At 66.2% G+C, this 12279-nt stretch overlaps 1 protein-coding gene across 1 annotated transcript; it reads left to right on the forward strand.

Annotated features, from left to right (window-relative positions):
* The first annotated feature begins 4326 nt into the window (after positions 1 to 4326).
* On the forward strand, positions 4327 to 11664 carry HAP1 (huntingtin associated protein 1). Its single transcript, XM_076356604.1, has 15 exons — positions 4327 to 4423; positions 6470 to 6546; positions 6698 to 6814; positions 6927 to 7027; positions 7298 to 7406; positions 7544 to 7622; positions 7755 to 7885; positions 7965 to 8039; positions 8138 to 8275; positions 8367 to 8434; positions 8530 to 8697; positions 8932 to 9245; positions 9341 to 9559; positions 10021 to 10123; positions 11022 to 11664. The coding sequence occupies exons 1-15, from the start codon at positions 4327 to 4329 to the stop codon at positions 11419 to 11421; spliced, it is 2196 nt and encodes a 731-aa protein (XP_076212719.1). The 3' UTR covers positions 11422 to 11664.
* Positions 11665 to 12279: the final 615 nt, after the last annotated feature.

Here is a 12279-nt window from a genome sequence, read left to right on the forward strand (position 1 = left end):
GGGGAAGCAGGGTCCTGCCCGGTCCCTTCAGAGCATCCTCTCCCCTGTCTGGCGCTGGCGCTGATCCAGACATCACCAAGTGTTTGCTTTGGTGCTGAGCCCCCCGCATCACGTAGTGGCTGCCGCAGAGGCAGCGCTGAGCAGGTACGCCATCCCCAAAACTGCTCCACGTTAAGCAGCAGGCAGAGGCTGAGCTGGGGCCTGCCTGAGTGCTGGCCATCCCCGTGGTCCCCCTGTCCCAACAGCAGCTCGTGGGCTGGCCGGGTAGTGGGGACACCTGAGCCCTGGCCATGCTGTCCAGGTCTCCGCGAGTCGCCGGACCTGGCAGATGCTGCCCCCGGGGAGGGGGTTTGGTCAGCTGGCAGGATGCAGGACATGTGGGTGCTTGAGCATGTGGATGGGGTGCAGGATGTGTCCCCAGTCCCCAGAGCATCACCCTAACAGCTCCTTCTCCCCAGGCAGGGGCTGGACAAAGGACTCTGCTGCCCACCAGTGCTGCTCCAGGGAGCCAGGGAGGAAGGTGCTTCTCCCCATGGCAGTCGGCCTTCCCACGTAACGCCAGCCAAACTGGACACCGCGGTCCTACAAGAGACCCCCGCCGGCCAGCGCCCACCCGCTTGCCACCTCCGGCCCGGCCCGGACTCGCCCGCCGCTGCCCTGCCCCACGCCGGCCCCGTGTCCCACGGGTCGGCCACGGGTGAATGCCGCGATGCTGCGACCATCACCGGTGGGTAGAGCTGGGCAGTGCCGCTGGGTGGCCCTGGGGACTGGGGTGAGGGGGGTGAGGAGCTGGGGCAGCTCTGGGCTGGTCCTTCGTCCTGTCCCCATTGCATGGCCAGAGCTGAGCCACCGTCCCAGCATCCCTCGCCCCACGCCAGTATCCCTGGACTGCTGTCCCCAGCGCCGCTCGACCGGGCAGAGAGTGGCCAGGAGATGGCAGCAGGACCCTGCCTGCAGAAAGCAGGGGGCGAGCAAGGGAGAGCTGGGGCGGGGGTCCTGTGTGCACCCTGCAGGGGGACCCCCAGTCCTCACATGAGTGGCTGTGGGGACAGACCCACCTGGTGGCACCAGCCCCAAACCCCGAGGGGACAGACTGGTCTGAGGGGTGTAGGAAGCTCTCCCCTGCCATGGCCCCCCCGCGCTCCCCTCCTCCCGGGTGCCCCCCACCTTTGGCTGATGCCATGCCCCTCTGTCCCCAGACTTGTGCAGCGGCGATGTCCCGGAGGTGGAAATCATCAGCCTGCTGGGTGAGCAGCTGCCCCGCTACACACTGCGGGCTGACACCGTCTTCGGCTACAACCACGATGACTGGCTGCGCACCCACCCCGGCCCCCTGGAACCCGTGGCCCCCCTCACCCCCCAGCAGATGGAGGAGACCCTGCAGTACTTTCGTGAGTGCCTCGTTCTGCGCCGTGGGGCCAGCGAGGGCAGCGGAGTGTTGTGCAGGCAGTGCTGGCTGGGCTGGGTCAGGGCCGCGAGGGCAGTGTGGGAGCTAATCGCTGCTAACGGGATTGAGGGGCTGGATTTCCTCGCCCAGAACATCCCAGGCTAATTCTGGGAGCAGCTTCTGCTGAGCTGAGCCAGACGCTTGGAGAGAGCCACTCTCATCTCTGGGGACCCTCTGCATGTCCCTGCTCCCCCTGTGCTGTGCTGTGGTTCCCCGGGGTGGGACACCGGTGGGGGGACGGTGAAGGGTGCGCTGGTGGCCCCCAGTGCTGCTGTCCCACCAAACACGACAGCCCGGAGCGGCCAAGGGGCGTGCAGGGCTGCTGGTGCTGGCAAAGCCCCCAGAGCCATGGGGTGTGGGCACCCGGAGGGAGACACCCACAGCCCCCATGGCCAGGCAGGGATGATGTCCCACGGCAGTGCGGTGAGACCCATTCCTGGTGTAGGGTCGGGGTTCAGTGGGGGGCACAGACAGATTGTATCTGCTTTGCTTCTGCCTCTGGCCCATGTGGAGCAGGGGCAGGATTAGAGCGAGAGGCTGGGGGATGGACGTGGGGCAGCAGGAGACAGATGGGGCTGAAGGCCTGGCCCCGCTGCTGCCCTGGCTCCCACCCCCCTGCCTGCGACAGGCTGGGCTGGGGACAAGCCCCCATTGTGTCCTGCCCATGCTTGCAGCCTTCCCCATCCAGCTGCTCCCCTCCCTGTTCAGCAGGCGGCGGGGTGCAGCCCCCCAGCCATCAGCACCCCCCTACCCTGCAGCAACAGTGCAAGGGACTGATCCCCAAACCCATTTGCATGCCACGGGGCAGGGAGCACCCGGCTCAGCAGGACCCTGGGCACCCCCATCCCCTCTCCACGGGGACAGCCGTGCTCGGCCCTGGGAGCACCACGGGTCATGTTTTGCTGCGCCTCCAGTGCTGTTAGCGTGTGCCAGGGTGGAGGGGGCCCGTGCTGCCTCATCCCTTTACCCAAACCTTTAAGCTGCTGTCAGAAATAGCCCCCTGTAATCTGCTTGCGCAGAGACGCAGGGGACCTGCCCGGAGGAGCAAATCCCCGGGCAGGGGATTAGGAAGAAGCAGCTCCTGCCTGTCCATGCCGAGATGCATGCTTGTGTACTTGGGGTCCCCGGGGGGTGGGTGCCCAGGTGAGCTGTCTGGGTCCCTGCCCTCACACTCTGCCATCCCAGGGGAGAAACACCAGTGCAAAGTGGAGGGAGAGGCTGGGACTGAGGGTGCCTGGCTCTGGCCCCAGCTCCAGGAGGGTCCCAGTGGTTACAGCAGGACATGGTTTGGGGTCAGGGTCCCAGCGGGTGGGAGTTGAGCAGGCAAATAAAGGCATCGTGTGTTGCTGAGGGGCAGCTCCAGCTCCAGCTCCAGCCCCAGCCTCGTCAATTCATTGATTAGTTCGGTACTAAGGAGGAATGGCACTGGGGCAGGCAATGGGGGCAGGCAGTGTGTATGTTGGCATTACCAGCATCACGCTCAGCATGCTGTGGTGCCGTGGCGTGGGGTCCTCGGTGCAGCCCCGCTGCCCTCCTGCCCACAAGGCTTGTGCTACGTGCCAGCCAGCTCCTCCATAATTCAGCACAGCATGATTTATTCAGCTCTCCTGCTTTGGCGCTGCCTCTGCACAAGTGTGGTTGTGGGGGAGCTGGGGTGCCAGCCAGGGAGCATGGGGCAGCCTGGACGGGGCATGGGGGGCCCAGGCTCGTGCCAGCCCATGCTTAGAGTAGGGGGGTGCTGAGCGGGGCTGGTTGGAGGGCGATGGAAAAGCCCTTTCCCAGCTTACGGACCCGGTGTGTCCCAGCACCGCACCGGGCACCCGAGTGTGCAGGATTTGTAGTGAGCTGTGTTGGTGATGATGGGGACCCAGGCCTGGGGACAGGCTTGGGGTGAAGAGCAAGGCTGGCCAGGTAAAGAGCAGGGGGCTTTGGCAAAGGCCGTACTGTGGCATAACCTGACCATCACGGGGACCCCAGCCCTGCACACAGACTGCGTTTGGGATGAAGGACCTGAAACCTCTCCTCGCCCCTCCTAATGAGCAGAAGCTGTTTGTGCGTGACCCATCTGGGGTCAGCCCTGCAAAGCTGCTGCTCAGGGACCAGTGACCCCCCCCATTGTCCCCTCTCAGCAGTTGGTGCTCGGCACCTTCCATGGGGACCCATGTGCCCAGAGCCCCCTGCGTCCATGGGCAGGGTGCCGGGAGGTGGGACACAGAGCCCAGCTGCACCAGCACTCCAGGGCTGAGCAGGACTGTCCTGCTGGGTCCCCGGGGCGCCCCAAGGGGTAGCCTGGTCCTGGGGTGCCTGATGGGGAGCGTGTCTGTGGGGTGCCCTAAGGGAGCCTGGTCCTGGGGTGCCTGATGGGGAGCGTGTCTGTGGGGTGCCCTAAGGGAGCCTGGTCCTGGGGTGCCTGATGGGGAGCGTGTCTGTGGGGTGCCCCAAGGGAGCCTGGTCCTGGGGTGCCTGATGGGGAGCGTGTCTGTGGGGTGCCCTAAGGGAGCCTGGTCCTGGGGTGCCTGATGGGGAGCGTGTCTGTGGGGTGCCCCAAGGGAGCCTGGTCCTGGGGTGCCTGATGGGGAGCGTGTCTGTGGGGTGCCCTAAGGGAGCCTGGTCCTGGGGTGCCTGATGGGGAGCGTGCAGCCGCAGGGAGCCGACCCACGCCTCGGCGGAGCGGGGGGAGGGGGGAGCGGGCAGCCCCCGGCCCCGCCGCCCCCGCCCCGCTCCCGCCCGGCACCGCCCCCGGCCCCGGCCCCGGCCGCGGTGGGACGCGCCCGGGCAGGTGCGCGCAGACGGGGCGACCCTATAAATAGGGGCGGGAGGGGCCGGCTCGGCTGGGCTGGCTGCGGTGGGCACGGCTGGGCTGGGCTGGGCTGGGCGCGATGGAGATCTGGAGCAGCCCTGCCGCCTACGACGAGCTGAACGGGAACGCGGAGCGGGGCGGCGGCGCCGACCCCATCGCCCGGGAGCTGGAGGAAGGTGAGGGCGGCCCGGCCCGGTCCTGCCCCGGGGAGCGCGGCTGCGGCGGGTCCGGGTTCCCTCCGCGGGCGGGGGCCGGGGTGTGCGGAGCGGGGCTGGGGCTGGTCCGGAGCGGGCGGGGGGCCGGGGTCTCTCCGCCGGGCGGGTGCTGTCGCCCCTCCCGTCCGTGTCTTTCCCCGTCCCTGCTGCGGGGTGGGCAGCCCCGGCCCCCGCTCGCAGTGCTCCAACCCCAGGGAAGCCGCCGCTTGGTCCCTTGGGGGCCCCCTGGGTCACCCTGACCCCAGGGAGCGTTGTCCCCTCTCTGGTGGTGGCGGGAAGCAGGCAGAGGGATGGGGCGAGGGGCCCCCATCAGGTCTGCGTGTGCCCATGGCGTTGGGGGTCTGTGCCCTCCTGTGGGGTGCGGGTCCCTGCATTGTGCTGGTCCCCGCATTGTGCTGGATCAGGCCCGCGGACGGGGTGGGTGTTTACGTGTTTGCCAGTGCTGCAGCCCCCAGTGTCTCCTAGGGCCTGCCACTTGCTCAAACCGTAACGATGCTCATGCTCTAATTATTTCCAATTAACGGCTCAGTGGCCTGACGAAGTGCAGTTGGGGACCCCTGCAGGGAGCAGGCCCTGTTGGGTTGTGGGGAGGGGGGATGAGGCTGAGGTTGGGGTTGACCCCTCTCCCTGTGGACGTGCCTGCTGGGGTATGTGCCCGCTGGGGTGTGGGGCCAGCACCCAGGGCAGTGGGGATGGGATGGGGGTGGCAGGTGGGGGCATTGCCATGACAACGTGCACACCATTACACAACCCCAGCTGGGACAGCGTAATGGGATTTGTGTGGCTGAGCCTCTCCTGTTAACCTACTTTGTCTGCCCAGCTGGGGAGAGCAGCCATGGCTGGGGATGCAGGTCGAGCCCCTGAGAGCAGCCAGCGCTGCTCTGCCAGGGGAAACTGAGGCACGCGCCCTTGGGGCAGTCAAACATCAGAAGGGAGCATCAGGTGCGGCTGTGTGGTGCAGGCAGGGCCCAGGGTGCAGGCAGTGCCTGGGGCTTCGCGCTCACTGCCGGCTCCCTCCCACCACGCGGCTCCAGTGCTGCCATCTGGGTGCGTGCCCGGCACTGTCTGGCAGCTTCTGCAGGCACAGTTGGCAGGATTGGTGCCGGGGGGACAGACATCCCTGTCCTCGCGCCACCTCTCCCTGCCAGAGACCCAGATAGCGGCAGAGGAGGAGGCAGGGCTTTAGCTGGGACCCAGCCTGATGCAGTAGTGCTGCGTGGTGTTGGCATGGCAGGCAGCTGCCTGTTACTGAGGCAACCTGCCTGCAGCTGCCTTTGCCCCTGTTGCTCGGAGTGTGGATTGCTGCGTCGCTGCAGCTGGAGGGGCAGCGGGGTGGGTGCGGGGTGCAACATGCTGAGAGGATGGCCTTGGTTCTGCCTTGGCCAGCATCTCCAGGGAGAAACTAGGGCAGGGCTGACTTCTTGCGGGGAGATCTGGGGGAGGGGGCTGGGGACAGATTGGAGGGGACGCTGCCTGCGAGCCTGGCTCTGCACGGTGCCACCCACCGCTATTTATACTGGAGCTCCAGCCTGCTTTTTGCTGGAGATGTCACCTCCAATCCTGTCTCCGCTGCATGCCTTTCCCCATCCCTCCTTCCCATCTGTGTATCCTGTGGCCGGGCTGGCACTATGTCCGGGCTGGGGTGGTGGGTGTGACGAAGGGAGCTCGGCATCTTTCCTGCTGCCCCAAGATGTGGGCAGAGCTGGGGGGTGAGGTGGCTGCACCCCATTTCCTGTGGTGCTGTCACAGCTGTGAGCATCCCTGCCTGCCTCTGCCCTGCACCCCTGCTGGTGCTGTCAAGCAGATAAAAGGTCCTTTTTGGTGACCAGCATGGAGCAGCCTTGTGCTGCCTGCAGCAGCCACCTCCTATTCCCTCTGCCATGCAACCCCGGGGGCAGCGAGTGCTGATGGGAAGCCGTGGCAGGGGGCAGTGGGGGGGGACGATGCTGAGCCCTTGGGCTGGTGCTCCCGCAGTGCAGGGGTTCAGCCTTTGCCCTTCTCCCCCAGTCCTGTGCGCTGAGCGGGTGGTCCGGATCACGAAGACCTACCATGACATTGATGCTGTCACCAACCTGCTGGATGAGGTATGCTGGTGCCCGCTCTGTGCACGTGCTTGGGCTGGTGCGAGGGCTTGGGGGCTGGTGGGACCCCGAGGAGACAGGGGTGGGTGAGGGCTGGGGAAGAGGGGGCAGAGCAGGGGACGGGCCCCAGCTGATGCAGACCTGCCCCTTGCAGAAGGAGCGGGACCTGGAGCTGGCGGCGCGCATCGGGCAGTCCCTGCTGAAGCAGAACCGGAGCCTGACCGAGCGCAATGAGCTCCTGGAGGAGCAGCTGGAGTTGGCCAAAGAGGAGGTAACAGCCCCTGGGTGCAGGGTCCTGGCCTTGGCCCCCCACGTGCCTGGCCCGGGGGCCGTGGGTGGCCATGGTCCCCTCAGCCATGCCCTGACACCCCTTCCCCTTCCAGATTGCGCAGCTGCGCCACGAGGTCTCCATGCGGGATGACCTGCTCCACTTCTACACCACCACAACAGAGGAGAGCGAGCCCACCTCTGCCACCGCCACGCCGTGAGTGGGGGTCCCTGTCCCACCACTTGCCCAGTGCAGGACTGCTCCCGGGGGGCCGGGCAGAGGTGTTGGGCTGTAGCCATCGCCCTCCCTGGGGTAGTGCCAGGGCTGGTGCTCCCTTCCCTCGCATGGCTTCCATGGGTCCAGCCCCACAGAGCTGGGTCACTGCAGATGCCTGCCTGGGAGCTGGGGGGAGTGGGCAGGAGGCTGGGCAGGCAGCCTCATCCTGCCTGCACTGCAGGTGCTCAGCACCCTCCCTGCCATCCCCAGGCTGCGCAGGCACGAGTCCTCGCTGTCCCTGCAGCAGTACTTGCAGTATGACACCTTGCAGCAGAAACTCAAGTGCCTGGAGGAGGAGAACCAGAAACTTCGCATGGAGGTGAGCAGAGCCAGCTGGTGGGATGCCCCTCTCTGTGCCCACCTCTGCCCTGCTTGCTGCCAGGGGACCTGAGCTGGCCCCCGGGGAGGCTGGAGGTCCTGCCCATTGCGCTCAGCCCCTCCGACCCTCTCCCCCAGGCCACCAACATCGCAACTGAGACCTGTCAGTACGAGGACCAGGAGCAGCAGCTGATGATTGACTGTGTGGAGCAGTTCTGTACGTGGGGCTGGGCTCGTGAGGGGGCAGCTCCTCTCTGGGCTTGGGTTGGGGGTCTGCAGGCAATGCCCAGCATCACTGCATGGGCTGGGGGCCGTGCCCTGGTGGTGATGGACCCTGGGCCCTCCCCAGCTGAAGCAAGCCGGCAGGTCGTTTACCTCTCCGATGAGCTGGCCCGCAAGGCGGAGGACACGGCACGGCAGCAGGAGGAGATCAGCCAGCTCCTGGCGCAGGTTGTGGACCTGCAGCAGAAGTGCCGCACGGTGAGTGTCCCCTGCCCGTGCCGGGGAGTGCTGGGGGGTGTGGGGCACAGCTCCCTGACCTGCCCATTCCTACCCACAGTATGGCTCGGAGGTGGAAGAGCTCCAGCAGCACCTGGCCGTGGCAAAGGAGGTGCAGCAGCAGCTCCGGACGGAGGTGAGCCTGGGGAGGGCCTGACCATGGGTGCCCCGGCCAGTGGGGGGTCCTGCCCCGCTGCCACCAGGGCCATGCCTGAGCTGCGCCCGTGTCCGCAGCTGCGGGACCTGCAGGAGAAGTACGCAGAGTGCGGCGGGATGCTGCAGGAAGCCCAGGAGGAGGTCAAGAACCTGCGCAGCCGAAGCCTGCCCAACAGCACCATCAGCCGCTATGGTGCACCCAGTCTCCTGCCCGTGGTGAGTGGGGGGTGTGGGCAGGGCTGGGCAGCGGGAGGGGTGGGGGGCTCCGCTCTCCCCTCTGCTGACACTGGGTTCCCCGTGTCTCCAGGACTCACTGGCGGCTGAGATCAAGGGGACAATGAGGAAAGGGACAGACAGCTCCTCCTCGGACTACAAGTGAGTGCTGGCATCAGTGGCTCGTGCTGGGCCAGGACGGGGTCATCCCTCGGGGCTGGCTTGAGGGTCCATCCCTGCCTGCTTCCTGCCCGCAGGAGCTATCTGCGTGTCTTTGAGACGGTGAAAGCAGTGAACCAGGTCACCAAAGCCAAGTCTTGCTCCGAGTCTCCCCACAACATGCCGGGCTCCAAGCAGTTGTCAGCTGCCCCCTCCGGGGGGGCCAGCACCCCCCGCACCAGCTGCTCCGGCTCGGAGGGCGCCCAGTGAGTGCTGCAGCGGGGGCTCGGGCCGGGTGGGACAGAGCTGCTGCCCCTGCAGAGGAACTGGGGTGTTGGCAAGATGTTGATCACATAGAGCATTAATCAATGCCGGAAGCCTGGGGCAGGGGGAGGGCAGGCACAGCCAGAGCCTGCTGCTGGCTGGGGTCTGGCACAGCATGGGGGGGGTGCAGTGCGGGACCATGGCCCCAAGCACCCTAATGCTGCGCTCACCGGCAGGGGCGAGGAGGCCAGAGAGGAGCCCCGAGCGGCCCCGGGCCGGCAGGACCTGGAGGCGGCGGTGCAGCGGCTGTCGGCGCGGCAGCAGAGCCATGCCTCGGAGGAGCGCTCCTTCTTCGAGGCGGAGAGGGAGCACAAGCTGTGGCGGCTGAGGGATGGGGAGAGCTCCAGCGGCTTCCTCACCCCCAACGAGAGCATCGTCTCCACTGGGACCAACTACTCAGGGGGCTCGGAGCTCACTGCTGGCTCTGGCTTCTCCCTCAGCTCCCTCACCTACCTGCCCGACAAGCTTCAGATCGTGAAGCCCCTGGAAGGTGAGGGACAGAGGTGGCTTCCCAGTGTGCAGAGCTGGAGGTGCCAGGAGGGTCCCACCACACCAGCTGAGCCCCTGGCTGTGTCCCCCTCCCAGGCTCTGTGACGCTCCACCACTGGCAGCAGCTGGCACGGCCCAACCTGGGTGGGATCCTGGTGCCCCGTCCCGGGGTGCTCACCAAAGACTTCAGGCAGCTGGACATTGACCTGGAGGAGGTCTACAGCCTCAACGACCTGGAGGAGGACGACGTGGATGCCAGCTCCTTCCAGCTGCTCCCTACCTCAACGCCCGCCAAAGCCAAGGAGCGCCCCGGGGGTGAGCGCGGGGCAAGGGGGCGGAGGGGACGTGGCCCCTGGGACGCCCCTGTCCTCCCCCGGCTGTCCCTCGCCCCCCCCCGCGCTCTTCCCTCTTGTGCTGGTGGCCTGTCCCTGCCACCCGTCCGTCCCTGTGGGGATGTTCCATCTGCAGCTGCACGAGGGCTGTTCTCCTGCAGCCGCCCTGCTGGGGTGAGCCCTTGCGGTCACGCTGGCGTGTGGATGGGACAGGTCTGAGAGAAACGTCAGCTCCTGTTCCCACTTGTGCTCGCAGCCCCCTCCTCTGAGCTAGCGCTGGACCCAAATGCTGCTGGAGATGTGCCCCATGCATGCAGCTTTCTGGTGGCGGTGGCAGCTCACAGCCTAGCTTTCGCTCTCCTGTGTGCCCAGAGCCCCGCTCTCTGCTTCTGCCTGTGTCATGCCCCCCCTCCCTGTTAACCCAGTGTCTCCTGTCCCTTCCAGTGTTCCTCTCTGTTAACAACCTCCCCCAGACCCCGTCTACCTTCACCATCACCACCTGCCACATCCTCCACCCCACCACTGAGATCACCACGGTGACATCCAGGTAAGGCGCGTGGCCCCCCCCACCGCCTGCACTGCTTGCACCGCCACCCCAGCCCCCCCGTCCCACCCTAACCCTCTCCTTCTCACCCCATGCCTGGCTCCGTGCAGCTCGAGGAAGCAGCAGGCTGGGGGCCACCTGTAGCCTCTGATGCTCTGAGAGATGCCTGGCACTCTAAATGTCCCCGAATCTGGCTGCTTGAGCGGCTGCATGCCCAGGGCTGCACACCCCCTGGGGGGCTGGGACCAGCCCCCCCCTCCTGCCCCCGGCCTCTGTGCTGCAGCACCTTGATGGGAAGAAGAGCCTTCCTCTGGGTGGATGAGACCGGGCTCACCCTGGGGAGCAGCTCCCTGGGGCAAGAGCAGCGTTTGCTCCCAATGCTGATGGGGAGTCGCCTTCCCTGGGAGCGGACATGGATTTCCTCCTGCCTGGACTTGTGCATAAACCAGCAGCCCCAGGCGGGGCTGGAGGAGCCAGGCACTGGGCTGGGGATGGACCCTGCCTGCCCCTTAATGAGCACTGTTGCTTAGCCCTAATGAGCCCCTCCAAGGCTCGTTGGGGGTTGGTGTGAGCTAGAGTTCACTGTGTACTATTAGACAAAACCCTGCATGTTTGAAAATGCTTGTGGAGCAGCAACCACGTCCCATCCCCTCCTGCCTGCCTGGGAGCTGTGGAGGGCATGGCTGCAGGCCCCCCAGCATGGTGCCATGACCTTTGGGGCCCTTGGGCAATGGTGCAATCATGGGGGTCTCCCACAGCCTGAGGCTCATTAGGTGAATGAGCATGTAGGAAGGAGGAAAGGGGGCCTTGCTCTGCCTGAGGACTCCCTGGTCCCTGCAGCAGCATCCCCTGGGAGAAGGGCCCCTGCTGACCCCTGCCTCTGCTCTCTCTTCCCCTCCAGCCTGTATAACGCTGTCGTGCCTTCTTGTGGGCCCCTTGAGGGGCTGAGCCTCGGCAGTCCCTCGTCGGAGCTGTCTTCCCCTGTGCTGGTGCCTGGCCCCAGACCCCCGAGCACCCCCAAGGGACTCGTCAGGCTCTTGCTGGTGCGGGGCATCTCCGCCTCGGTGCCAGGGACTGGGTCGTGGTGGGCCCCCCCGCTCCCCTCCCAGGACCCCCAGCATGCTGAGACCTGGCCCTTGCCTGCGGGCGGGGGGCAGGACAGACCCCCACCCAGGAGCAGCATCTTCAGCTTGAACCTGGTGGAGAAGCTGCGGCGCCTGGGGCTGGACAAGGTGGTGGCTAGAGGGGAGATGTCCTACACCCGGGGAGAGCGCAGGGGAGCCAGGAGTGCGCTGACGTGACGTCGCTGTGGAGCCTGCAAGCTCTCAGGACAAGACGTGTCCTCCGTCCTCTTCATCGCCTGTCCGTGGGGAAATGGAGACGGGACAGGCTTTCAGCCTCAGCTCCTGGTGGTGTCCCGGTAGTGCTCCCGGCACCAGCTCACAGGAGCTTTGCCCTGGCTGCCAGGACACAACCCTGCGGTGCCCCGTAGTCCCAGTGTGATGCTCCCCTGGCCCTGTGTTACGCGGTGGCGGGTGTCCTGTGTGCAGGGAGCTGTGTGGGGCGATGCTCGGGGCTCTGGGGGGAGCCAGCTCTGGGCAGGGGGTGCAGGCTGACCCTGGCCTCCACTGTGCGGGTATGGACCCTTTGCAGGAGCCGGTTGCTGGCAATAAATACTGTTCCTGCTTCTGCTGAGCCTGTCCAAGGAACGAGGGGCAGCTCGGCCCTTTGGGGCTGTCTGGGCTGCTGCAGCAAAGACAAATGCTCAGCCTGGGCTTGGGCTGTCCTGGGAGGGACACGCATGTGCTGGGGTGAGACCTCTCTCCCCCCCCCCGCCCACAGGCTGGGCCCCTGGCCAGCACCTGGGCTGACTTTTAAAGAGAATGCTGGTTTTAAACTCTTTCCTGCCCACCGAATAGCAGTAGCAGCAGCACCCCTGGCTCAGGGGACATCTGCAGTGGGTGTTTCTTGGGGTGTAGCTGTTGCTCCCACCAGCTGTGTACCTCACCCCAGGCTGTGCCCTGTCCCCAGTCAAATAAATACGAAGCCACAAAGCAGCTCGTGTGCTGTGTCTGCTGCCATGTGCCGTGTCTGCCACTGTGTGCTGTTGGATCTCTGTCCTGCACTTCCTGGTGAGGCTGGGGGCGAATCCCACCTGC

This window comes from Aptenodytes patagonicus, chromosome 20 (assembly GCF_965638725.1).
Source record: "Aptenodytes patagonicus chromosome 20, bAptPat1.pri.cur, whole genome shotgun sequence".
In the NCBI taxonomy this organism is placed as follows: Eukaryota; Metazoa; Chordata; class Aves; order Sphenisciformes; family Spheniscidae; genus Aptenodytes; species Aptenodytes patagonicus.

Excerpts from the sequence above, each read along its gene's own strand:
- HAP1 (XM_076356604.1), top strand. The coding sequence starts at position 4,327 with ATGGAGATCTGGAGCAGCCCTGCCGCCTACGACGAGCTGAACGGGAAC. Across the intron at positions 7,028-7,297 it reads ACCTCTGCCACCGCCACGCC|GCTGCGCAGGCACGAGTCCT; the intron begins GTGAGTGGGGGT and ends TGCCATCCCCAG. Across the intron at positions 9,560-10,020 it reads AGCCAAGGAGCGCCCCGGGG|TGTTCCTCTCTGTTAACAAC; the intron begins GTGAGCGCGGGG and ends TGTCCCTTCCAG.